Below are 27513 nucleotides of genomic sequence, written 5' to 3'. Positions count from 1 at the left end.
CGATCTTCCTATGCTCCTGCCCCATGCAAAGCTGGGAACAAAAATGGCTACCATGAGTTCCCATGAGACCGCGGGAACTTAACAGCAGCATTTTTGTTCCCAGTTCTCTACAGGCAGGAGTGTAGGAAGATCGCTCCTGCCCTGTGGAACACCACATGGATTACTCCTTTTTTTGGAATAAGTTCCATTGAAATATACTTGGTATGTACAAGATTTTTAAAAGTCTTGAAACCATTGGAAATCCTTCCCAGTAATTTCCATGTTATCCAAACATCTAAGCAAGATGTCGTGATCCACAAGATCAAAGGCGCGACTTAAATAAAACTGCAAAAGAAGAGCTTCTGTTCCCTTGCTAAACAGAGCATACAAATGGTTCAAAAGTGAGATAATTGAAGTTTCAGTACTAAAGAAGGGTCGAAATCCTGATTGAGATTCATGCAGGAAAGGATACAGACTCAAAAAGTCCAGCAATTGTTGACATACAATTTAGAGATTTTATTAAAAACACAATTCTTTAAACATCAGATGTTGCATAGAAGTAATTTTTAACCTCCAGAGATTTCTGTACTTGACATCTTGTTTAAATAAATATTAAACATGATGGGTGTGAAAAGGGATTCCTAGGGAAGCCCTTAGGACAGGTGCCAGTGAACTTGAAGGATCTTGTAATTGGTTAAGAATTAAAATCTCCAAATTGACTATTAAATGGGGTTAGTTTGTTTCTTGATTAAATATAACCCCAAAACTTCATGGCCAAACATGATGCATTAATAAAAAAACCCAAACAAAACTAGATTCATTGAAGAATAATAGCAGTGTCTTCCTAAATTATATCTCTTGTCAAAAACTAACCATTTCTCAGAAGCTGTTTGTTTTAAATTTTCTTTAGCATTTTGAAGCAATAGTTGAATCTTTGGAGAAGGAGGCAGCTAGTGAGAAACAGCAGCTTGTGGAGACTCACCTGGCACGTGTGGAAGCTATGCTGAATGATCGCCGCCGTATTGCCCTGGAGAATTACTTGGCTGCCCTACAGGCTGATCCCCCAAGAGTGAGTTTGCGGGGAAAATTACTTGCATAATCCCTGTGAAAAACATTAATCTGTTGGTTAAAATAAGCCTGTTGGGTGTGGGGAAAGGGAGGAAGGAAGAATCTGTTTAGCTATATTGTGGCCTTGGGCAAGTTACTGTTGTCTTTTTATGATTTATCGCCCCAAGGATTAAATGAGGTACAGCTATCATACAGTTCAGGTATTATAATTTGGAGACATCAGATAAACTGTGCACTTCTAGATGTAGCAGAATAGTTTGTGGAAGGTCAGGGCATGTTTTGCAAATATAGTCTAGCTCAGTGGTTCCCAACCCTGTCCTGGAGGACCACCAAGCCAGTTGGGTTTTCAGGATAGCCCTAATAAATATGCATGGAGCAGATTTGCTTGCCTGGCACCTCTATTATATGCAAATCTCTCTCATGCATATTCATTAGAGCTATCCTGAAAACCTGACTGGCCTGGTAGTCCTCCAGGACAGGGTTGGGAACCACTGGTCTAGCTTATAATTTAGTGCAGGCAGAATCATTTTAGTTTGGCATGGGAAACTGCTCCCTTTTTAGAATTGCTGTTGGTACTTATAAATATTTGAAAACTCTGTAACTTGTATAGTTCTATGCAAAGTAATTCACTTGGCTGCAGTGCTCCTTGGAAAAGCCTATAGTGTGAATTTAAGCAAAAGAAACTCGATCAAGGTCAGTGAATGGTAAACAGGGAAACAAAACTGGGTTTGTAGTTTTATAGCTCTCCATGTTTGATATGCCACAATATTGTAGAAACTTTTGGATTGTTGCTACATTCACAGCAAAGTGAAATTTGTGATCCCATGAAACATTCTTTTGATTGGTGTTCTAAGATGGATTATGTAGTGCAGTTTTTCATGTTCTATGGTTTGATACTTTATACTATGGATTTTGTTTACACAAACTCCGATAGGTCTTTTCTTTAGCACTCTCCAGACCAGTAGAGGTTAACTTTACGAATGGGTATATATCTAATCATGACCAGCAGGTGGAGACTGAAAACAAAACTTTGGGACAGTATATACTATCCTCCCTTCTCTATTTCCCTCAGTCTTCTTTCAGTCTCCAGCAGGTGTTGAGTGATCTGTACCCATCTCTCTTGGTAGGGCTGTTGGAATTTGTTTAGGGGTTTATTGTCCCTGTTTTTGGCCGGACGGAGCTTGGTCGGGCCCTGTTTGGGGGTCCGTCCGACCTCGGGGGTGTCAAACCCGGCGGGTCACGAGCGGGGTCCCTCCCCCCACTTCCTCCACCTCCCCACATTTTTTTAGAGGAGCCTCAGCAGTAAGCCTTGCCCCCTAAGTCAAGCAAGGCATATTGCTTCGAGAGCCTGTGGAGTCTGTTCTGTAAAAAAAAAAAAAAATAAATAAAAAATCCTGAGGTAGTGCTGGTCTGAAGGGTTGTTTCCCTTTAAGAAAACTGTATTTTACTGTATTTTTCATGTAACCAGCACTTTTTTATAGCTAGGTCGCGTCTGGAGCAATTGTGCCCTTCTCCGGGGGAGTAGGCCACAATTTTAGTCCAGCCGCGAGGCACTCGCGGCCGGCCTGAACTCGGCGGTTTGGGTCGGTGAGGTGGTGGAGCTCCGTCGGCAGCGGCTGCAGGCGCCCAGAGCTCCCCGCCGATGGTGCCTCGCGAGTCGGCTTGGAGCAGTGGGGAAGCCCGGTCTTCCACAACCGCCCACGGAGGGATTCCCCGAAGGATTCCCTCTCAGCTGATTTTTTGACAGCTGATGCCGATTTGCCTGTCTTAGCGGCTGAGACTGTTCAGTCTTCTCAGCCGCTACAGGCCATGGAGGGAGCATTTTTGGCGGGAACTTCGCCATTTTCTTTGTCTGGCCCCTCCATTTTGTCTGCAACCTCAGGTGACCTTCCCCCTGTATGGCGAACACAGGGGCAGGTTTCAGCATGGACCCCTGCTGGGGCAGGGAGTCCCTGGGGACCCCCAGGGGTTTTTTGCCCCCAATTTATTTTCTTTCTTTGTGCGGACTTTTGGGGGTCCCACGTGCGCCTGGGGGGTTTCGGGGGGGGTTTCCCTCCTCAATTTATTTTCTTTCTTTGTGCGGACTTTTGGGGGTCCCACGTGCGCCTGGGGGGTTTCGGGGGGGGTTTCCCTCCGCGCCCCCTATGGCTTTGCCTCCCTCTTTTCGTTTGGCGTCCCCTCTTCCTCCTCCCTCATCCAAGCGCCCGCGGGGGGGCTTGGATTGCGAATTGGTGGGCGGAGGAGCGTGTTGGCCTGGTTGAGGACCTGGCTGCTTTGGCGGGCTTCCAGGATCCTCTAGAGGGGACGCCTGTTGGCAGCGGGGCGGCGGGTTTCCCGTCTTCCAGAGCAGATGCGTCCGTGTTGCGCTTTTTTATTCAGAGGGATGAGCTTTTAGACCTGTGTAGCAGGTCTCCTTGGTGCTGCATTTTTGCAGTGGCGCCGCCGGAGACCCCGCGTATGGGGGCCCCTCTGCTTCAGGGGGTCTGTCCTGGTTCCCGCTCTTTTCCTGTGCGTCAGGATTTGCGGGATTTTGTGTTGGCGCAGTGGCCTATGGGCGCAGTTTCGTTTGGTGTGCGCCTTGGCTCTTGGGTATCCCGTCCCGGAGGGAGGTAGGGCTACCTTAATTTCGCCAATGGGGAACGCGGTGGTCTCGGCACTTCCTAAGCGGCATACCGTGCCTGTTATGGACGGTTCTGCTCTTAGGGTCTCGGAGGCGCGTGCGTTAGAGACTCTTCTTAAGTATGATTTTGATGTCTCTGCCTTTGGGGTCCAGGCGGCTGTTTGTGGGGAGCTAGTCGCTCGCGCCGTGTTTCGGTGGGCTGAGCGTGTCCTGGATCGGGAGTCTGATGACTGGTCTCTAGTGGATCAGGAGGTAGCGAAGATTGCGATGGCTGCCTCGTTCCTCTCAGATGCTCTTTATGACTTGGTGCGGATTTCGGCTAAGTCTATGGCATGGCCGCGCGGCGTATTTTGTGGCTGCGCGCTTGGGCGGCGGATTCTGCGTCCAAAGCTAAGTTTACTAAAGTTCCCTTTAGGGGGTCTTTTTGTTTGGAGAGGAATTAGATGAGTTGATTCAGACTCTGACGGACTCGAAGGTGCCCCGTCTGCCTGAGGACCGTGCCCGCCCTGCGTCTAGGTGTGGGGCTGCCCGGGGGCGTTTGCGGGAATTTCGCAAGTATCGCCCGGGGCGTGGGGCTGCTTCTTTCCCGGCTCAGGGTTTTTCCCGGGGTCGGTTCTTCCAGCGCATGCAGCCCTTTCGGGGGGCCCGTCGGGGGGCAGGGAATCCCTCCGCCGGTTACCCCGCTTCCCGTCCTGCGCAATGACTCCTTGCCGGCGCCCCCTTTGGTTCCGGTGGGGGCCCGGCTGCGCAAATTTTTCCCCAAATGGGCCGAGATCGCGTCCGATCAGTGGGTCCTTGAGGTGGTGCGGGACGGTTACGCTCTGGAGTTTACCCGCTCTCTGCCGGACCTTTTCCTCGCTTCTCCATGTCAGACTCCATGGAAGACGCAGGCTTTTCGTCAGACCCTTCAGCGTTTGCTAGATCTCGAGGCAGTGGTGCCGGTGTCCCCTATGGAGTGGGGCACCGGCAGGTACTCCATTTACTTTGTGGTGGCCATAAAGGAGGGGACCTTTCGGCCCATCCTGGATTTGAAAGGGGTCAACAGAGCTCTCAAGATTCCGTCTTTCCGCATGGAAACGCTGCGGTCGGTCATTCTGGCGGTTCAGCCGGGGGAGTTTCTTACGTCTCTCGATCTGACGGAGGCCTACTTGCAGGTTCCAATTCGGGCCTCTCATCAGCACTTCCTTCGCTTTGCGATCTTGGGGCGGCACTTTCAGTTCTGTGCGCTTCCCTTTGGTCTGGCCACGGCTCCTCGGACGTTCACCACGGTAATGGTGGTCGTCGCGGCAGCCTTGCGGTCGGTGGGCATCCTGGTTCACCCCTACCTGGACGACTGGTTGATTCGGGCAAAGTCGTTGCAGGAGAGCTCCCGGGTTACGGCTCGGGTGGTGGAGTTTCTCCGGTCGCTGGGCTGGGTGGTCAACCTTTCCAAGAGTCGGTTGGTCCCGGCTCAGCGTCTGGAGTGCCTTGGGGTTATGTTCGACATCTCCTTGGGGAAGGTCTTCCTTCCAGAGGCCCGGGTGAGCAAATTGCAATCTCAGATTCGCCTGCTTTTGGCGTCCCGGGGTCCTCGGGCGCGAGATTTCCTCCAAGTCCTGGGGTCAATGGCGGCGTCCCTGGACGTGGTGAGGTGGGCGCAGGCCCACATGCGTCCTCTTCAGTATGCTCTGCTCCGGAGGTGGTCTCCCCGGAGGCAAGATTTGGATGTTCCGGTTCCCCTGCGAGGCTTGGCGCGCTGCAGTCTGCGCTGGTGGCTCCGGACCCCTCACCTGGTTCAGGGGGTGGGTCTGGATCTCCCGCAGTGGACGGTGCTCCTTACGGATGCGAGTCTCCTCGGTTGGGGGGCTCAGTTTATGGGCCACTCAGCTCGGGGCACCTGGTCCGCGGAGGAGGCCTCCTGGTCGATCAACGAGTTGGAGACCAGAGCGGTCAGGCTGGCGCTGTTAGCTTTCCACTCCCTTTTGCTGGGCAAGTCGGTCAGAGTCCTGTCGGACAATGCCACGGCGGTGGCTTATGTCAATCGTCAGGGGGGCACCAAGAGCACTCCTGTGGCGCAGGAGGCGGCTCGGCTCATGGTTTGGGCGGAGTCCCATCTTCTGGACCTCTCGGCTTCTCATATAGCCGGGGTAGAAAATGTTCAGGCAGACTTCCTCAGTCGTCACTTCCTGGATCCAGGAGAGTGGTTTCTCGGCGCCGGAGCGTTTCGGTTGATAGTGCAAGATTGGGGGCAGCCCCTGATGGACCTGATGGCCACGAGTGGCAACGCCAAAGTGCCCCGCTTCTTCAGTCGTCGCAGGGAAGGGCTGGCCGAGGGTCTGGATGCTCTGGTCCAGCCGTGGCCAACGGAGGGGCTGTTGTATGTGTTCCCTCCTTGGCCGCTGGTGGGCAGAGTGCTTCTTCGCATTGTTCACCATCCGGGTTTGGTGGTGCTGGTGGCTCCGGATTGGCCTCGACGTCCGTGGTATGCGGATCTGGTGAGGCACCTGGTGGCGGTTCCTCTTCCTCTGCCTCTCTCGGACGACCTTCTGATGCAGGGTCCCATTCCCTTGTTCGACCCGTCTCTCTTCTGTCTTACGGCGTGGCTCTTGAAAGGGGTCGCCTTAGCAAGAAGGGATATTCAGACAAGGTGATCGCTACACTGTTGGGGTCCCGGAGGCTTTCTACCTCTCGGGCTTATGTGCGGGTTTGGCGTCTCTTTGAGGAATGGTGTCGGGCGCGGGGAGTGACCTCTTTTCGCGCTTCTCTGCCTAACATTCTAGAGTTCTTGCAGGATGGCCTGGATAGAGGCCTGGCTTGGTCTTCTCTCCGGGTTCATCTTGCGGCCCTGTCGACCTTTCGAGGGTTGGTGTCAGGTCAGCGTTTATCGGCTCTTCCTGATGTGATTCGGTTTCTGCGGGCGGCCAAGTTGCTTAGGCCTCCCCTACGGCCCTCGGTTCCCTCTTGGGATCTTAATCTGGTTCTCTCTGTTTTGGTGCGCCCGCCTTTCGAGCCCTTGGACGACTGTTCTTTGAAGGACCTTACTTTGAAGGCGGTCTTTTTGGTGGCCATTACTTCTGCTAGGCGTATTTCTGAGCTGCAGGCTTTCTCTTGTAGGGCTCCCTTCTTGGAGTTGTCTAGGGAGCGGGTCGTCTTGCGGCCTGTTCCTTCCTTTCTGCCGAAGGTTGTTTCTCCTTTTCATGTCAATCAATCGGTGGTTCTCCCGGTCTTGGGTGGTCGGGAGGGCTCTTCTGAGCAACGGCAGCTGCGCAAGTTGGATGTCGGTCGGGTCCTTCGCTCTGATGTGCAGCGGACCCAGGAATTCCGGAAGTCCGATCATCTCTTTGTCCTCCTGGCTGGTCCTCGTCGGGGAGCTGGCGCTTCTAAGGCTACTATTGCGCGCTGGATCAAGGAGACGATTGCTTCCGCTTATCTTCTGAAACAGCAGCCTGTTCCGGAGTTTCTCAAGGCTCATTCCACTCGGGGTCAGGCGGCTTCTTGGGCTGAGTCGTCGCTCGTGCCTCCGGTGGATATTTGTAAGGCTGCGGTTTGGTCCTCCTTGTATTCTTTTGTTAGACATTATCGGGTAGATGTTCAGGCGCGTCGGGACGCGGTGTTCGGTGAGCGTGTTCTGGTATCGGCCCTTCGGGGGTCCCGCCCGTGAGAGGGACTGCTTTGGTACGTCCCATTCGTAAAGTTAACCTCTACTGGTCTGGAGAGTGCTAAAGAAGGAGAAATTAGGTTCTTACCTGCTAATTTTCTTTCTTTTAGCTTCTCCAGACCAGTAGAGGTCCCCACCCTGTCTGTTGTTGTTGTTGTTGTTGTTGGGGCTGTTTTCGCGGGCAGTTTTTGTTTTTTGCTGCGGGTTCTAGTATTTTTCTAGGGCCAGGGAGAATTAAAGAACAGCGGCTGTGGCTCGGCTGGCTTAGCTGGCGAGCTGTGGGGACATTTTCCTTCGGGTATTTCTCCTCTGCATTTTCCAACAGCATTTGGGTATGTTATTTGTTACTCCTGTTCGGAGTATTGTTTTCTTCCTGTTTTCCAGTTCTTGGTTCTGCTTGGCTATTCGGCAGACTGAGGGAAATAGAGAAGGGAGGATAGTATATACTGTCCCAAAGTTTTGTTTTCAGTCTCCACCTGCTGGTCATGATTAGATATATACCCATTCGTAAAGTTAACCTCTACTGGTCTGGAGAAGCTAAAAGAAAGAAAATTAGCAGGTAAGAACCTAATTTCTCCTTACCTTCCCCAAAAGAAATCTATAGCAAGAGACAATTATAATTCTTTTCTTTTGCAACTGTCTTAAAATAGATTGACAGGCAAAAATATGTGAATATTTAGCATTGAGCTCAGGTACTAGAGAATTATGGGGCCAAAAAAGAGCAAAACAAGATCTGGAGTTAGAAACTCTAACCTAATTGATTCATGTTGTTCTAAACCACTTGTACTATTTCCTGATCTCGCATATAAAACTTTTTAGTAAACTAAGCAATAACTTTTTTTTTTCCCCCAAATCTTCAGCCTCATCGCATCTTGCAGGCTCTGAAGCGTTATGTCAGAGCAGAAAACAAAGACCGTCTCCACACTATCCGCCATTACCAGCACGTCGCCTTGGTAGACCCAGAGAAGGCAGCACAAATGAAGTCCCAGGTATTGTGTTTCAAGATTAATATGATGCACCAGAAAATCTGAATAAAATATTCTATTTAAATCTATATACCTTGTTCAAATGAGGCTCTAGGCAGACGACACCAGTACGTTCAACAATACAATAAAATAACCAACAGACAAAACCATATGCTACAATCAAAAAGATAACAGCATAACGGATAAGTCTTTAGCAGCTTTGAGTTATAATTTGTTGCTGACTAAAGTGCTTCTGTTGCTGAACTTCCAAAGCCATTCAGCTTTGTGTCTGTCAGTTCTAGAAATTTTCAAGTACAAAATTTTTAGCAAGCACAATTTTTTTTTATATTATAGGTACATGTATCTTCTGGGCACTTACTTTTAGCAATTAGGATAGATAATGGTCATTTTTGTCTGTTGGTTTTTAGATTGAGATTTTCAAAGCTAAGCCAAAGCCCAGGTAAAGATGGGCTGCCCTTTAGATCTATATTGGGAACTAGAGTATTAGAATTTTCTCCAGAGACAGGCAGGGGATATGCAGTCCCACTTGATGGTGAAATCTCTGACTGAGCCTAATGATGTCGGTACTCTACCCTAGCTATGGTAAGCTTTTGAGCTTACTGAGCACGTGCAGGATTGCCATATTCCACGAGCCCCCTCCCCTCTTCCTGCAGTTTTTTTCTGATCCGCTCTTAGTTAGTCGCAGCTCTCCCCTTCTCAGAGAAAAACACAAAAGATTAAAAGTAAAAGAGTGTAAATTCCTCTCCTGTCATAGCAAGTCTTCAGTGAAAGGGTAACTGATTCTACAAACCGTCAACACTTCTGCCTGTGTCAACTAACTGCAAGTATTTTTGATTTACAAAACAAAAAAACCTCAGTACCTTGACTCTCTGGATCTAACAGGCATTCTTGCACATTCCCATTTTTCTGGCTTACAGAAAGTTCTTGAGGTTCCATATTCTGGATAAGCATTTCCAATTCTCTGCACTTCCTTTGGCCTAGTAACAGCACCATGAACCTTTACCAAGGTAATGGTGGTTGTGGCAGCACACCTCTGCAGGCGGCAGTTCAGATGCATCCTTACCTGGACGATTGGCTTATAAGAGTAACTAAGACTAAGAGGGAGCAACAGCGGTAGATCAAGTGGTCCAGCTCCTATAGATATTGGACTGGGTTGTCAACTCCAGGTAGGAATCGCTTGATCCTGACTCAGTCCCTGGAATACCTGAGAATCCATTTTGAGATAGCACAGAACAGGGTCTTTCTCCCAGATGCATACAAAATGAAACTCATGAGGCAAATTTGGGAGATTTGTGGCCTGCCAGCTCTCACAGCTTGGCAGTATCTTTAACTGCTCGGATCCATGGTAGCTGCAATAGATGTGGCTTCCTGGGCAAAAGCACATGCCCACTTCTGGAGTTGCTCCTCTCAAGGTGGTCTCTGCCAGCAGATGCACTAGACCTCCTACTGTCATAGTCAGGCAAGACATGGAGCAGCCTGGACTAGTAGCTAGAGCCACAGTCCTTCAACAGAGGAATGCCACTACACAACTCCCAATGGACAGTCCTGAGGATGCCAGCCTATTTGGCTGGGGAGCTCATTATGAGGGTCTTCAGCTGCAAGGGCAATGGTCCTCATCTCAGAGTAAGTGGTTGATCAACTGCTTGGAGCTGAAAGTGATAGTTAATAATAATAATAATAACAATTTATATACTACAAAGCTATAAAGTTCTATGCGGTTTACAGTAGTTAAAAATACAACAAATTGAATAAAAGTGAAGAAGTTAAAAGCCTAAAAACCCTAAAAAGATCTGGTTGTTGCATAATAAATTTTTTTACAGATCAGCTACCTAAGTACTTCAAGAACAGATATGTTTTTAGATGTCTCCTGAATTCCCCATAAATATCAGTAAGCCGCAGCAATTGTTCTAGATCTTTGCCCCATGATGCTGCCTGATATGAAAACAGATATTGATGTTTTTTAAGTTTACATCCTCTAACCGGCGGAAAAACAAAATTCAAGTGTAAGCTTCTTTTATGTCTGTTGGTTGCAAAAGAGAAAAGCTCAGTTATATATTTAGGAGCTAAACCAAATAGAACCTTAAAACAAAAACAACCAAACTTAAACTTCACCTACGCCTCCATCGGCAACCAATGCAGCACTCAATAGTAAGGTGTTACATTATCGTGTTTCTTCAACCTAAAAATTAATCTGACTGCCGCATTTTGTAATCGTTGCATATTCTTCTGAGAAATTGCTGAGCATCAGTGGCGTACCAAGGGAGGGACGGTCCGCCCCGACTGCAGCCTTAGGGGGGGTGCACAGCCGGACAGGTCCGGAAAATTCCTGGGCTGCGACAGCACTCAGCGGCATCGGCGCCCCCACTGCCCTGCGACAGCACTCAAGTTCAGCCTCCTCCCGGCATCAGCAGAACTTCAGATCGGCAACAGGTGCTCAGTCAAAAGCTTCCCCTGACTCAGCTTCCTGTTTCCGCACAGGCAGTTCAGTCAGGGGAAGCTTTTGACTGAGCACCTGTTGCCGATCTGAAGTTCTGCTGATGCCGGGAGAAGGAGGCCGAACTTGAGTGCTGTCATGGGGCAGGGGGGGCGCCGATGCCGCTGAGTGCCGTCGCGGAGGGGGGAGCGCCAATGCCACTCAGTGTTGTCGCGGGGGGGGGGGGCTTGCCAGTCTTGTTGCCAAAATCGGAAAGGTGAGGGAGAAAGATGGGCCTGTGGTGGATGGAGAGATTGAGAGAAGGGGACAGTTGATGGAAGTGGAGAGAAGGGGGAGAGAGAAGAGTAAAGATGATGGAAGTGAAGAAAAGGGAGAGAGAGAGAAGAGGGCAGAGGATGGAAGGAGGGGCTAAATAAAAGGAGGGCACATGATGGGGGAAAAGGATTGAGTTAGGGAAATACTGGAGGGGGTGAGGGAAAGAGGTGGCGAGCTGTAGGAAAATGATGGAAGAAAGGGATTGCAGGGGAGAGGGAAGGAGAGGAGAGAGATGCCAGACCAATGGGGGTTAAAGGAGAGATGGAAGGGGGAGGCATACAGTTTCTAGAAGAGGCATAGAAGGAGAGATGATGCCATATAGGGGCAGAGAGATGGCAGACAGTGGATGGAAGGAAGAGAGTAACAAGAAGATGAGGAAAGCAGAAACCAGAGAAGACAAAGGTAGAACAAAAATTTTCTATTTGTTGCTTTAGGAGACATGTCACTGTTTCTGTGGTGTTGCATTGTATGCAGAGTCCAGCTTCTTGCTGGTCCAATTTAACTTTTGTCTATGTATTTTTATTTTATCCCCCCTTTTACAAAACTGTGGAGCGTTTTTTAGCACCAGCCGTGGTGATAGCAGCTCTGATGCTCAGAATTCTATGAGCGTCAGAGCTGTTACCACCGTGGCTAAAATCCACACTACAGTTTTGTAAAAGAGGGAGGGGTTAGTTTGTGATGACGTATTCCAACCTAGGCGAAGGTGTGTTCTGTGTGTTCGAAAGACATGGTTTTCTGTTAAGATTGACGGTATAGGATTGATCTGTACTAGTCTGGCTTGTTTAGTTTTACAATGGGTGTATTGATGTTGTACTGCTCACTGCATATGTAAGTAAGATGCTGCCTTTTCCTAGGTACTCATGTGTGACGTGTGGCTTGTTACTAAAAATCATGTTTTTCGTACAGATGAGGGGTGCCAAAAAATGATGGGCCCCGGGTGTCACATATACTAGGTACGCCACTGCTGAATAGGCAATATTACAATAATCAAGTTGATTTAGTTAGTATGATTGCACCAAAATTCTAAATGATGAAACTTCAAAATACGCTCTAATGGACCGAAGCTTCCAAAGAGTAAAGAAACCCTTTCTAACAAGAGTCCACCTGGTCCTTCATAATCAGTCTGAGTCTTCTTGGACAACGCGACTGCAGTAGCCTATGGGAGTACACTGCTGAACTTGGAAGATTGCCTGCTCTTTCAGTGGACAGAAGCCCATCTTTGCGGCTCACGGAACCAGGGTGGAGAATGTGCAGGCAGACTTCCTAAGTCAGCAGTCCTTGGATCCCAGGGAGTGGTCCCTTTATCAAAGGGCCTTCGATTGCATAGTCAGGTGCTGGAAGTGTTTGGCATTCAACCTCATGGCCTCCGCATCCAACAAAAAGGCAGCTTGTTTCTTCAGCCTAAGGTATGAGTCTGGAGCTTCAGACTGGATGATCTAAGCTAAGCCTGGCCTGCGGAGAAGCTCCTGTATGTGTTCTCCCCCATGGCCAATGATAGGCAGAGTGTTCCGGTGGGTCAGAACGCACCCAGGTTATGTGATCTTGGTAGTTCCAAATTGGCTGAGGCGGCTGTGGTATGCAGACAGTACGTCTGCAGAAGAATGAGGCTCTCGGGCTTCCTTGTTGTTCAAATATTCTGTCACAGGTTCCATCGCCCTGGAGAATCTGGTACACTTTGATCTTAGGCTATGGCTCTTGAGCATGAAGCCTTGGGGCATAAAGGCTATTCACCTAAAGTTATTGTCATGCTCCTGAGGTCTAAGAAGCAGTTCATGTTAGCAGCCTACATGAAAGTCTGGAAGTATTTCAGGAACTGGTGCGAGCACAAGGCTCAAACCTGGTGACTGCACCAGTTTCAGTGATGCTCAACTTTCTGAAGGAAGGGCCTGGCGATTGGCGCTCTCAAGGTACAGATAGCTGGACTTTCCTGCTTCAGAGTGCAGGTGAGCAAGCACTCGTTGGCATCCCATCTGGATATATTCAGATTTTTGAACAGTCTTACATCTTTGCCCTTCAGTGTGACAGCCTTTTCTGTCTTGGAACCTTAATCCAGTCTTGCGGGCACTTGTGAAGGCTCGTATGAGCCTTTGAAGGAGGCGTCCCTGATAGATCTGACGGTTAAGACAGTTTTCTTAGTGGCTGTGACATCAGTGAGAAGGATGTTGAAATGGCAGGCTTTGCTCTGCAAAAGAACCTTTTTTTTTTTTTGCATCTCGGAGGCTAGCATCTCAATTTGAATGGTCCCTTCCTACTGAAGGTCATGTACAGTTTTCACATGAACAAGGAGGTGCAACTCCCAACCTTCACACCTACCGAAGTGAAGAAAGCAGATAGTGTGTTGAAAATTCTGGATGTAAAACGAATTTTGATTTCATTTCTTGAAAATGACCAATGATTTTCAGCTGTCTTATCAATACTTATGAATACGGCATGTCGGGGGAGACCAGCATCTAAAGCCACCATATTCAGGTGGATCAGGATGGCCATATCTTCCACCTTTATTGGAAATGGAAAGCAGTCGCCAGTGGTAGTGAAGATAACTCCACTTGCAGCATTGAATCATCTTGGGCAGAGTCTAGAGCAGTCTCACCTGCAGAGATTTGCAGGGCAGCCACTTGGTCCAATCTCTACACATTCACTCAATTTTACAGGGTAGGTATGGCAACTGGGCTGGACACTGCTTTTGGGTCCTCAGTACTGGCAGCAGGCTTAATCTGTCCCACCCTAGGAACTGGGGACTGCTCTGAAATGTCCCGATTGCGAAGACTACCAGTTCTGTTGCGCAAGAAGGAAAGATTAGATTCTTTCCTTGCTAATCTTCTTTCTTTTAAACAGGAATGGTAGTCTTGACACCTTACCTGTCTGATATATACTAGCCTTATTTCTGTTACAGACATGCCTGCTTAGTTAGATGTCTTGTTTCTATCTTGGTGACCTGGTAGGTCAGGAATAAAGAATTCACTCATAAGAGCAACAGAACTATTGGTGCAGATGGCACACAGGTAGGTGGTTCTTTTTATTACCACCTTGTTTGTTTTGTTTACTTGTGGTTAATCAGCATTGTTCTTTAATGTTTTCATTTGGAGCACAACAGACTTATATAGTTTCAAGGAGTTTTCCTGCACCCCTCTCTTATCTTTGCACTCTAGGACGCACTAGCAGCTTTGGTACTGACTGAGTGGGTGGAGCTCATGGGAGCATGAAAAGAAACAGCGAGCTCTCTACAACCCTTGCAACTAATGGGGGTATAACCCGATTGTCAAGACTACCATTCCTGTGTACAAGAAAGAAAGTTAGCAAGATCAAAATCTAATTGTTCTTTTAAAAACATAATAGCTCTAACATAATGTCTGTGCATACCTGGATCATCTTTGTAGACTAGAGACCTTGATCTATGTCCACATTGGCACATCTGTGTTCACACAGTGATGTAGGCTTCTTCATGGACGTATTAATTCTTCTCTATTCACAGCAAAGCCATCTTATCAGACCAGTCTCCTGCTTTCTGGGATCACAGTTGGAGCACTGCATCACCCATTCTACATTTTATTTTGTTTAGTTTGGCTCCTGAAACTGTTTTGTTGTGCAGGTGGTGACACATCTCCATGTGATTGACGAACGGATGAACCAGAGCCTTTCTCTGCTATACAAAGTCCCCTATGTGGCTGAGGAGATTCAGAATGAAATTGGTTAGTATCTGAAATCAGTGATGCCTTTTAGTAGCAGATGTATGGCAAAAATAAATTGCTGCTGGTTATCAGGTGGTTTATTTGAGGCAGTCATTCCAGATGGAGGGTAAAAAAAGAACATATTGGTTGTGTATGGCTTATGCAAAAAGCACATGAGTCCTGAACTTGTGGGTAGTGCATCTTCACCCACACGGGAACCAGAAGATATCATCTTACATTTTCAACTCTGCCTCCCTGCATCATCGGGCACTGCGCGCTCTCCTTAGTTTTTTTCTTCTGCAAATGTGGAAATGGTGTCTCATCTGCTATGCTTAATATTTACTATTTTTTAGGTATTAAATGCTCTTCAAGGCTTTGGGTGCTCTTCAAGGCTTTGGGTGCTCTTCAAGGCTTTGGGTTCTCAGACTAGCCCTAATAAATATGCATGAGAGAGATTTGCATATAATGGAAGTGATAGGCATGCAAATCTGCTTCATGCATATTCATTAGGGCTATCTTGAAAACCTGATTGGCTTGGTGGTCCTCCAGGACAGGGTTGGGAACCACTGCTCTAGAGCAGTGGTTTTCAACCTTTTTACACCCGTGGACCGGCAGAAATAAAATAATTATTTTGTGGACTGGCAAACTACTAAGACCGAAATAAAAAAACACATTTCCACCCCGTCTCCGCAAGCTCGGTCCCCACAAACCATCTGATCCCATCCGCACAAGCCTCAGTTATGATTTTATATTGAACGTATTTTCTTAAAGTATAAAAAGAAACAATATTCTGTACAATTGTCATTTTGGTATAATATTTCTTTATTGGTAATTGTCATTTTATAAATATAAATATACAGAGCAAGGACCCTGTCTCCCCTCCCCTTCACATATATCCCTTCTACTATCTAGAAAACTGAACAAGCCAAATTACAGAATGCTACACAGAAATATCATGCTAACAGAATACTGCAGTCACACATGACAGGAATAGTGTTAGGGGAGTAACCCCTGGTCAGAGAGAGCCCTAAGCCAGCTGGAAGCTAAAGAAGCACTGCCTGGGCTTTGCAGTCCCCAGTTATGTCTCTAGCAGGATATATATTTCAAATCTGATATATTCTAATGACAAAATAGAAATAAAATTATTTTTTTCTACCTTTTGTGGTCTCTGCTTTCATCTTCTTTTCACTCTTTTCTTTCCAGCGTCTGCCCTGTCTTTTCAATCCAGCATCTGCCCATTCCATCCACTGTGCCCTCTCCCCCTTCCATATGTATCTGACTTCTTTCTATGCCCCTCTCCCCTTTCCAACCAGCCTGTGCCTCCTCTCTCCTTTTTACATCATTCATTCCAGCTTCACTGCTTTCTTCATTTTTATCTCTCCTACACCAGATCTAGCATATTTAGTCCTAGTAGTTTGCCGGTCCACAAAATAATTCTTTTATTTCTGCCGGTCCACGGGTGTAAAAAGGTTGAGGAACACTGCTCTAGAGCACAGTGTGAGGCTCCCATTATCTATCCGGCCCTGCTCCTCGATCTTATCGGTCCTGCGCGGACCGGCAGGAAATTGAAGAAGTTGATCTCGCCGGTCCTGCGCGTACCGGCAGGAATTTTCTGCGGACCGACGGTTGAAGAACTGTGCTCTAGAGCTCCCCAGTAGTCCTGGAACAGCTTTGCCTGTGAGAAGCTGAAGACTCGGAGTTCTGAGACCTCTCTGGGTTGGCCACCCTTGCTTCATCCTGCCCTAATACTCGGATGAGCTCAGGGTTTAGCTCCTGGGAATCTGCTCCACTTGGTTTCATTCGAAGTGTGTGAGCACAGGCTGCTTTTGGGCTTTGCGCTGCTCAGGAGACCTTGTGGGTGCCAGCTGTGCCTCCCACCCTCCGAGGAATTGTGTGGAGACTGGTGGGGTAGATGATTTCAGGCTGGTTCAGCCTGTGTAAATGCAGCCCAAAGAGACAAGCCCCTGGATATTCTATTGCTTGTCTGAGGCAGGAAAAGCTTTTCTTTTTCTAGCTAGGTGAGAGCTGATGCAGGCACAGAATATGGCAGCACACTGAGTACAGCTTATTACTGTCTGAGACACATCTAGGTAGAGTTGAGTTCAGGATTTAAGAGTTTCTGGGGCTTCCTTGAAGGTCCCCTCCCCTAAAGTTCTGTTTTTCACATATTTTTGATTGTTTTTATAGCTTTCCTGGGCCATTTTTAATGCCAAAATTGCTGCCACAGTGGCCATCTTGGATTTCCCAATTTTATTTTAAAAGCCTCTCACTGCCTCAAAACAAATTCTTTTCAGATGCCTTTAGAATGAGCAGTGGAAGCTCTGTGCTTTGCAATGGTGGCTAAGGTCGGAGACACTGTCCAAAGGATTGCATCTCTGCATAGCAATGTGGATGACTCTGACCACAAATGCCAGCCTTTACAGCTGGAGAGGTCATTGTGAAAACCATCCAGCCCAGGACCACTGGGAGCCCTCGCAGAGAACCTGGTCTTTCAACGGATTGGAGCTGAAAGCCATTCGAATGACAAGTGCCTACCAGGAGACCCTGGAAGGGAAAGTGGTCAGAATATTCTCAAACAGTACCACAGCAGTGGCTTATATCAACAGGCAAGGAGGCACCAAGAGTGCACCATTAAAACTGAAGGCCTAACTTATTTCACTGGGCAGAGAACCATCTGCTAGCCATCTCAGCAGCACATGTAGTGGGAGTGAACAGTGTTCAGGCCGACTTTCTCAGTCAGTAGATGCTGGATCCAGAGGAGTGGTCCTTGTTCCAGGTTGCTTTCGACAGGATTGTTCAGCACTGGGGGTGCCTGACATTCGACCTGATGGCATTAGCCCGCAATCAAGATTGTGCGTTACTTCAGTTGAAGGAGTGAGGCAGAAAGCATTGGTGTAGACCAGTGGTTCCCAACCCTGTCCTGGAGGACCCCCAGTCGGGTTTTCAGGTTAGCCCTAATGAATATGCATGGAGCAGATTTGCATGCCTGACACCTCCATTATATGCAGCTCTCTCTCTCTCATGCATATTCATTAGGGTTATACTGAAAACCCGACTGGCCTGGGGGTCCTCCAGGTCAGGGTTGGGAACCACTGGTATAGATGCTCTAGTACAACCTTGGCCAATGATAGGCCGAGATATTCGAAGAATAGTGATACATTGAGGGCTGGTGATCTCGTGGCTCCAGATTGGCCCTATCACCCATGGCATGTGGATGTAGTCTGGTTACAGAGAGACCAGAGTCTGAGACTGCCTCTCCATCAGATGCTGCTCTCGCAAGGTCCAATCACCCTAGAGCAGTGTTTCTGAACTCGATCCTGGAGTACCCCTTGCCAATCAGGTTTTCAGGATATCCACATGACTATCCATAAACTGCCTCATTATATGCAAATTTATTTCATGCATATTCATTGTGGATATCCTGAAAACTTGACTGTCAAAGGGGTACTCTAGGACTGAGTTGAGAAACGCTGCCCTAGAGAATCCGGAATGTTTTTGGCTTATGGCATGGTTCTTGAGTGCACGGCCTTAGTACAAAAGGATACTCGGAGGTGGTCATAGCCACACTCCACTCCGAGAAACCATCAACAGTGGCGGCTTGTACAAAAGCCTGGAAAGTATTTCAACACTGATATTTGGAGTAATAGATAGAGCCAGTGAGGGCTCCAATAGCAGCGATCCTTCCATTCCTTCAGGAAGGTTTGGAGAAGGGCTTGGTGGTTAGTTCCTTAAAGGTCCAGGTGGCCAGTCTCTCATGTTTTTGAGCTTGTTTGGAGAGAAATTCCTTGGCCTCTCACCTGGATATTTCCAGGTTTTTGAAGGGAGCAGTGTAGTTGCATCTGCCTGTGTGTCAAACTTGTCCTTCATGGAACCTTTAATCTCGTGCTGAGAGCCCTAAGTAATGGCCTCTATGAGCCCTTACAGGAGGCTATTCTGTCTGATCTCACTGTAAAGATGGTTCTTCTGGTGGCCATAGTTTCAGCGCGAAGGATCTCTGAACTCCAGGCTTTGTCTTGCAGGGTCCTCAGAATCACAGATGCAGGAGTAAATGTCATAAAGGTTCTCCTTTATTATCTGAAGGTGACAAATGGCTTCCGACTTTCAAACCATCTCTTTGTCCTAATGGGTCCAAATTGAAGTAGGTGGCCTGCCTCTAGTGCAGGGGTGGGCAACGAGGGCTACAATCCAGTTGGGTTTTCAGGATTTCCCCAATGAATATGCATGAGATCTATTTGCATACACTGCCTCCCATTGTATGCAAATGGATCTCATGCATAGTCACTGGGGAAATCCTACAAACCCGACTGGATAGCGGCCCTCGTTGCCCACCCTTGCTTTAGGGCATCAGTTTCCAGATGTATCGATGCAGCTATTTTTTCTGCTTACACCTAGAGTATTGAGTTCAATTTTGGTCTCCTTATCTCAAGAAAGATATTGCGGCACTAGAAAAGGTTCAAAGAAGAGTGACCAAGATGATAAAAGGAATGGAACTCCTCGTATGAGGAAAGACTAAAAAGGTTAGGGCTCTTCAGCTTGGAAAAGAGATGGCAGAGGGTAGATATGATTGAAGTCTACAAAATCATGAGTGAAGTAGAACGAGTATAAGTGGATCGATTTTTCACTGTCAAAAATTACACAGACTACAGAACATGTGATGAAGTTACAGGGAAATACTTTTAAAACCAATAAGGAAATATTTTTCACTCATAGAATAGTTAAGCTCTGGAATGCATTGCCAGAGGTGGTGGTAAGAATGGGACCACATATCTGGTTTTAAGAAAGGTTTGGACAATTTCCTGGAGGAAAAGTCCATAGTCTCTTATTGAGAAAGGCATGGGGGAACATAAGAACAGCCTTACTGGGTCAGACCAATGGTCCATCAAGCCCAGTAGCCCGTTCTCACGGTGGCCAATCCAGGTCACTAGTACCTGGCCAAAACCCAAGGTGTAGCAATATTCCATGCTACCAATACAGGGCAAGCAGTGGTTTCCCCTTGTCTTTCTCAATAACAAACTATGGATCGGTAGCATGGAATGTTGCTACTCCTTGGGTTTTGGTTAGGTACTAGAGACCTGGATTGGCCACAATGAGAATGGGCTACTGGGCTTGATGGACCATTGGTCTGACCCAGTAAGGCTATTCTTATGTTCTTATTGGATGTATGTCATCCCATTTCCTTAAAGGTGCATTCCAACAGAAGTGTGGCTTCTTTGTGGGTGGATGCTAGAAGGTACCATCCAATGAGATTTATAGGACAGCTCCATGGTTCACTCTACATGCCTCTACTAAGTTTTACAGAGTAGATTTGGCAGCACAAAATGACTTCATGTTTAGGACAGTAATGCTAACAGGAGACTCTTCTATCCCATCCTAAGCTCAAGGGACTGACTGCTTTGATAATCCCACAGGTTCAAGACTCATGTGCTTTTTGCACTGGAACAGAAGATTAGATTCTTACCTCAGTCTTCTTTGTAGTAGAAAAGCACATGGGTCCTGAAGCCCTGCCCTATCAATGTACAATATAGCCTGCTTTTAGCCTCAGACAGGTAGGTTGCTAAAGTGGCTTGTCTATTGACACTCAAATGAGATGAAACAATACAAAGCTACAGCTGCAGAGACCAGAGAATCTATACAGGTTTGCTCAGGATAAGGTTATAGCTGAACAAGTGTTAGTGCTGGTTGCACTCAGGTAGGTAGTGGTTTTTATTCCACCTTGTTAATGCTATGTTGCATTTGTTAATGAGCTATGGTTTCTTATAGAGAAGATCAAAAGTATGTTATCGGGGAGTTTCCCTGTGCCCCTCTTTGTTGTTTCTCCTCTTTACAGGGTTATCTCTGCTTTGGTGAAACTGAGGAGAGAGAGCAGTTCTCAGTGATGCAGGGAGGCAGAGTTGAAAATGTAAGATGATACCTTCTGCATACCTTGTGAGTGAAGATGCATTACACAGATTCAGGACTCATGTATTTTTCTACTGGAAAGAAGAATGAGGTAAGAAGCTAATCTTCTGATACTGAAACTTGTGTTGGACTAATAGGTAAAACACTCATCTCTTAATTTGAACTGCAGAAGTTGGATCCCTCCAGTTTCTAACTGAGAAAATGATGAAATCATTCTGTGCTTCTCTTTGGTATGTTCTAGTACAGGGGTGCCCAAAAGGTCGATCACGATCGACCAGTAAATCGCAAAGGCAATGCAAATCGATAGACTCGTGTTGCCTTTACGTTTTGTTCTCCCTTCTTCCCCAATGCCAGGCCAACAGCCTCCCCCCCTCCCCCCGGACATCAATTCTGACATCAGAGAGGAAGTTCCAGGCCAGCCAATCACTGCTTGGCTGGCCTGGAACTTCCTCTCTGACTTCAGAATTGATCGGGGGAGAGGGGGAGGCTTTGGGCCCAGCACTTTTACGCACCTGGCCTGGCATTGGGGAAGCAAGGAGAAATCGGCAGTGTGGCTTGGGGGGAAAGGGAGAGAGAAAGACAGAAAGAAAGGGGGGGTAGAGAGAGAAAGAAAGACAGAGAAAGAAAGAAAGAAAAGGGGGCAGGGGGTGAGAAAAAGAGGGAGGGGGGAAATTTTGGGTTGGATAGTATTGCCTTATATTGAAGAGTACCAGTATGACTGTTTATGTTTTGGGGTGGGGATTTGGCTATCTGGTGTATTTCCCATTGTGAAAATTCAATAAAACTTGTTAAAATAAAAAAAATTGAAAGGGGGAGGGGGCAGGGAGAGAGAAAAAGTTGGACTTATGGAGGGACAAAGAGAGATATTGGTTGGGGAATGGAATAAGGTCTGGAAGAGAGGAAGCATGCAGGAGGCAGAAAGAAAGAAATATTGGATTTAAAGTCAGAAGAAGGAAGTGCAACCAGAGACTCATGAAATCACCAGACAGCAAAGGTGGGAAAAATGATTTTATTTTAAATTTAGTGATCAAAATGTGTCTGAATTTATATGTGCTGTCTATATTTTGCACTATGGCCCCCTTTTACTAAACCGTGATAGCAGTTTTTAGCACAGGGAGCCTATGAGCGTCGGAAGCAGCGCGGGGCATTCAGCGCTGCTCTCTGTGCTAAAAACAACTATCTTGGTTTAGTAAAAGGGAAGGGGGTGACATTGCATATTTTATCTCAGGACAAGCAGATAGCATAGTCTCACTGATGGGTGACATCACCGACGGAGCCCCAGTACAGACCACCTTTTTTTTTTTTTTTAATTTATAATTTTGAATACATTACAATATCCAATAATTCAAAAGAAAAGGGAAATCACATTAGATCTACACATAATCAAATCATACATACAAAGCTCCTTTCAAGCCCACATTAATGGGAAGCATATCTTACTGTTCTAATAAAGTAAAATTCAAGAAATACAAAGGATAATAACTCTTGGTTCATATTAAATGGACCCTGAATCATTCCTTAAACTGGGATACTATTTATATTAATTCTCCTCGTGTTTCTCAGCACTGTGAAACAAATCTCATTTCTATTTCTTTTCTCTTGCAATTAAGAATTGTTGTAGTTGTATAGGATCCCAAAAACAATATTCAATATCTTGTAGCTTAATCAGACATTTACAGGGAAATTTCAGGTAAAAGGATGCATCCAGTGCCAACACTCTATCCTTGAGTTTTAGAAATTCTTTCCTCCTCAACTGTGTGGTTCTGGATACATCCGGAAAAATCCTAACCAAATCCCCACAAAATTTCATTAACCTGTTTTTAAAGTAAAGTCTCATTATCATCATCTTATCCATCTCGCTCATGCATGTTATTACCAGGGTGGACCGATTCTGAATCACATCCTGTGTATCTTCTAGAAATTCAGTCAAATTTACCTCTGGTGTGGTCAGATGGTCCACCTCCTGGGCAGATTCAAGTTTTTTTTTGAGGAATATAATAATAATTATTTATTGGAAAATTCTCAGCATTGGTCATTCCCAGTACTTCTTTAAAAAATTTCCTTAATAAAATCTCAGGTGACAATAAATGAGTTTATCCCAGGACAAGCAGGCAGCATATTCTTGACTGATGGGTGACGGCACCGACGGAGCCCCGGTACAGACAATTTTAGAGTGATTGCACTCTAAGAACTTGGAAAGTTCTAGTAGGCCGCACCGCGCATGCGCGAGTGCCTTCCCGCCCGACAGAGGCGCGCGGTCCCCAGTTTCTTAGTTTCCGCGGAGCTCAGAAGACGCATTTTCAGCGGCTGTTGAAACCTTTTTCTCTTTTCGCCTTCCCGCTCGCGTAAACCGTTTTGGAAATTGATATTTCCCCTTTTTTTTCTTTTTCTTATTTTCTTTAAAAAAAAAAAAGAATTTTCTTTTTTTCTTCTTTTTTTGGGTTCGCCCCGGCGGGGCCTGCTGCCACCATCGAGGCCTCGGCCTTCGATTTGGCAGAAGCCGTCTTTACGTTCATGCCCCCCCAACCCGGATTTAAGAAGTGCCAGCGGTGTGCGAGGCCCATTTCTCTCACTGACCCGCACAACTGGTGTTTACAGTGCCTGGGTCCTGACCATCGAGCGTCCACCTGCACCCGCTGTGCCACTCTCAAAAAGAGAACCTTAAAAAACCGACAGATCCAGCAGCGGTTATTATTTGGTACCAATATGTCGGATTCGGCGGCACCGGCTCCGACTTCGGCACCGACCCAGTCGGCACCTACCTCATCGACACCGCGCCAGCGTCGCATCCCTCAGGTAAGCCGGCTAAGAAGCCTTCCCCGCTGGAGCGTCCTCCGGTCTCAGTAGCAGCGAGCCCAGTCCTGCCAACCTCGAGACGCCTGCAGAAGCGCTCCGCTCCGATTGAGGTGAGCCCCTCAACCTCGGGTTCCTCTTCGGAGTGTAGAGCGGCACCGAAGGTACCACAGAAGAATAAAGCGGTACCGGTGCCTTCCCTGGACGAGCGAATTGCTGCCGTCCTGCAGGCTCAGCTCAAGGAGCAGTTACAGCAGCTCCTTCCTGCTCTTTTGCAACCGAGCCTTCCAGTCCCGGTCCGGTCTGAGCCACCAGTACCGGCGGTGGAACAGCCTCTTTTATCGGCATCCACTCTGTCGGTACCGGTGCATTCAGCTTCATCAGTATCCATGCCGACCTTAGCGCCGGAACCTAGGTCCTTACACCAGGCTGTGCAAACTTCAGCACCGACACAGCCTATCACATCTCCCGGTACCGTTTCCCAGAGGTCTGGTAAGTCGATTCGCAAAACTCGACACCTAGAACCCTCCACACCGGAGTCCCGGGACTGCAGCTTTCAAGTAAGGGACCCTGATCTGTGGGGTGACTCAGAGGAGCCTCTTCTCTCTGAGGGTGAGTGTTCATCGGGGGACGAGGATCCTTCTCTTTTAGATCCATCCTCTAAGCCTGATGCAACCTCTTTCACCTCTTTTCTTAAAGAGATGTGTGACTCCCTCTCTATTCCCTTGGAAGCTGACTCCAAAAAATCCAAAGCATTTCTCGATGCACTAGATTTTGACCAGCCTCCAAGGGAATTTCTAAAATTGCCTCTCCATGATATACTACGAGAGACTTTCTACAAAAATCTAGAGACACCTTTGACCGTCCCAGGAGCTCCCCGCAAACTGGACTCCTTATATAAGGTCATACCTATTCCGGGCTTTGACAAACCACAACTCCCTCATCAATCTCTTTTGGTGGAATCCACTTTAAAGAAATCCACGGGAGCTAGTGTGTACGCCTCTGTCCCTCCTGGCAGAGAAGGTAAGGCCATGGATAAGTTTGGCAAAAGATTATATCAGAATGTGATGCTGGCTAATAGATCAGGGAATTATGCTTTCCACTTTTCATTCTACCTTAAGCATCTCATTCAGAATTTGTCCACTTTTGAAAAGTACCTCCCTGACCGAAAAAGATCTGCCTTTCGCCAAACTTCTTCATCGCTCTTACAACTTCGTAAGTTCATGGTCAGGTCGATCTATGACACCTTTGAGCTGACCTCTCGGGCCACGGCTATGTCAGTGGCCATGCGTCGACTGGCTTGGCTCAGAGTTTCAGAACTTGATGTCAATCATCAAGATCGACTGGCTAATGCACCTTGCCTGGGGGATGAGCTGTTTGGAGAATCCATGGACTCCACTACCCAAAAGCTCTCAGCTCATGAGACTAGGTGGGATACTCTCCTCAAAACAAAAAAGAAGACCCCACCCACCAGGCCCTTTCGCCAGCAATCGGCCTACCAACGTCGATTTGTGGCTCGTCCTCTGCCACCGGCCCCTCAACAACCCAGGCGTCAGAGGCAAAACACTAGACCAACTCAGCAACAACAACAAGTGAAGCCTCCTCCTCCACAGAAATCCTCACAACCCTTTTGACTTGATTCTCCAAGACATAGCCAGTATCCCACCATCTACCCATCTTCTGCTGCCCATAGGAGGACGTCTTACTCATTTCATAAGCCGTTGGGAAACCATCACCTCGGATCAGTGGGTCCTCAACATCATCCGCTACGGCTACTCTCTCAATTTTCAGACTCTTCCTTCCCAAGGTCTGCCAAAAGAGTCTGCTTTGAACACTCCTCAGTCTTCCCTCCTTCTTCAAGAGGTTCAATCCCTCCTCCTTCTGAACGCCATAGAGGAAGTTCCTCTAGATCAGCAGGGACAGGGATTCTACTCTCGTTATTTTCTAGTCTCCAAAAAAACAGGAGATCTCAGACCCATCCTAGATCTTCGCGATCTCAACAAATGCTTGGTCAAAGAGAAATTCAGAATGCTTTCTCTGGCCACTCTTTACCCTCTTCTCAATCAGGGCGACTGGCTATACTCCCTCGATCTCAAAGAGGCATATACTCACATACCGGTCAATCTGGCCTCCAGACAGTACCTCTGCTTCATGATCCATCTTTGTTATTACCAATACAAGGTGCTGCCCTTCGGTCTTGCCTCCTCTCCAAGAGTATTCACCAAATGTCTGATTGTGGTGGCTGCCTTTCTACGTTCTCACCACCTTCAAGTCTTTCCTTACCTGGACGATTGGTTAATCAAGGCCACTTCATCTCAGACAGTACTTCTGGCCACCAACCAAACCATCCTGTTTCTACGACTTCTAGGGTTCGAGATCAAACTACCCAAATCTCATCTCATCCCTACTCAGAGACTTCAGTTCATTGGAGCGGTGCTGGACACAGTCCTCATGAGAGCGTTCCTGCCGTCCAACCGTCTTCAAACTCTTCAGTCTCTATGTCAGCAGGTGCTTCCTCAACGTTCCATCTCTGCCAAGCAAATGATGATACTCTTGGGTCACATGGCCTCCACAGTTCATGTCACACCCTTCGCACGTCTTCACCTGCGCACTCCTCAATGGACCCTAGCTTCTCGGTGGTCCCAAGCGACGGATCCCTGCTCACGACACATATCTGTGACATCGTCTCTTCGTCAGTCTCTGCAATGGTGGTTGATATCCTCAAATCTCTCCAGAGGTCTTCTGTTCCATCTACCTCCTCATCAACTGATCATCACCACCGACGCCTGGGGAGCTCATTTGAACGAGTTCCAAACTCAAGGTCTTTGGACGGCCCAGGAAATGAAACATCACATCAATTTCCTGGAACTCAGAGCGATCTTTTATGCCCTCAAGGCCTTCCAACATATTCTCTTTCCTCAAGTCCTCCTGCTGTGCACAGACAATCAAGTTGCAATGTACTACATCAACAAGCAGGGTGGGACAGGCTCTCGCCTCTTGTGCCAGGAAGCCCAGAAGATTTGGGCTTGGGCCACAGATCACCAACTCTTCCTGAAGGCGATCTACATTCAGGGAGAGCAGAATTCCTTGGCGGACAAACTCAGCAGAATTCTCCAGTCTCACGAGTGGACTCTCGATCCTTTAACTCTACAGTCTATCTTCGCTCAGTGGGGCACTCCTCAGATAGACCTCTTTGCAGCTACTCACAATCACCAGCTGCCCCTCTTCTGCTCCAGACTCTACTCTCCTCACCGTCTGACTGCGGATGCATTTCTCCTGGATTGGTCCAATCTGTTCCTGTATGCTTTCCCTCCGCTACCTCTCATGTTACGAACATTGTTCAAGCTCAAGAGGGAACAGGCCAACATGATTCTCATCGCTCCACGATGGCCCAGACAACATTGGTTCTCCCTTCTACTTCAACTCAGTTCCAGGGAGCCTATTCTTCTTCCATTGTTTCCTTCTCTGCTTACACAGCATCAGGAGACCCTTCTGCATCCCAACCTACAGTCTCTGCACCTGACAGCTTGGTATCTCTCGGGCTGACTTCGAATGATACTTTGTTGTCTCAACCCGTTCGTTCTATTCTGGATGCCTCCAGGAAACCTGCAACTCTGCAATGTTATCATCAGAAGTGGACAAGATTTTCTTCCTGGTGTCGTCTTCATCATCATAATCCTACGTCCCTTGCAATGGAGACTTTGTTGGATTACCTTCTTTCTTTGTCTGACTCTGGTCTCAAGTCTACTTCCATCAGAGTCCACCTCAGTGCTATTGCTGCTTTTCATGAGCCAGTTCATGGAAAACTCCTTTCAGCTCATCCCTTGGTTTCCAAGTTCATGCGGGGTCTTTTCAATGTGAAACCACCTCTTAAAGCACCCCCTGTAGTCTGGGATCTCAATGTGGTTCTCTCCGCCTTAATGAAGCTTCCGTTTGAACCTTTGGCTACGACTCCTTTCAAGTTCAAGTTTCAAGTTTAAGTTCAAGTTTATTTATGCATTTGATTAATCGCCTATTAAAATTGCTAGGCGATGTACATAGTCTAATTAAAGAAAACAGAGAAACTATTATATAACAAATATCTAGCTTATAACAATATAACTTTCATTAAAAAC

At 47.3% G+C, this 27513-nt stretch overlaps 1 protein-coding gene across 5 annotated transcripts in view; it reads left to right on the top strand.

Moving 5' to 3' along the window:
- APLP2 (amyloid beta precursor like protein 2) overlaps positions 1-27513 on the top strand; it is a 341040-nt gene that overhangs the window by 264450 nt on the left and 49077 nt on the right. For all 5 annotated transcript variants that reach the window (XM_033919055.1, XM_033919054.1, XM_033919052.1 and 2 more), the window contains 3 exons: positions 890-1048; positions 8165-8293; positions 14629-14728. In XM_033919055.1, coding sequence (XP_033774946.1) covers positions 890-1048; positions 8165-8293; positions 14629-14728 — 388 coding nt within the window. The remainder of the gene's footprint in view (positions 1-889; positions 1049-8164; positions 8294-14628; positions 14729-27513) is intronic.

The sequence above is a fragment of the Geotrypetes seraphini genome, chromosome 13 (genome assembly GCF_902459505.1).
Source record: "Geotrypetes seraphini chromosome 13, aGeoSer1.1, whole genome shotgun sequence".
Classification (NCBI taxonomy): Eukaryota; Metazoa; Chordata; class Amphibia; order Gymnophiona; family Dermophiidae; genus Geotrypetes; species Geotrypetes seraphini.
This window is presented reverse-complemented; position numbering and strand designations above follow the sequence as displayed.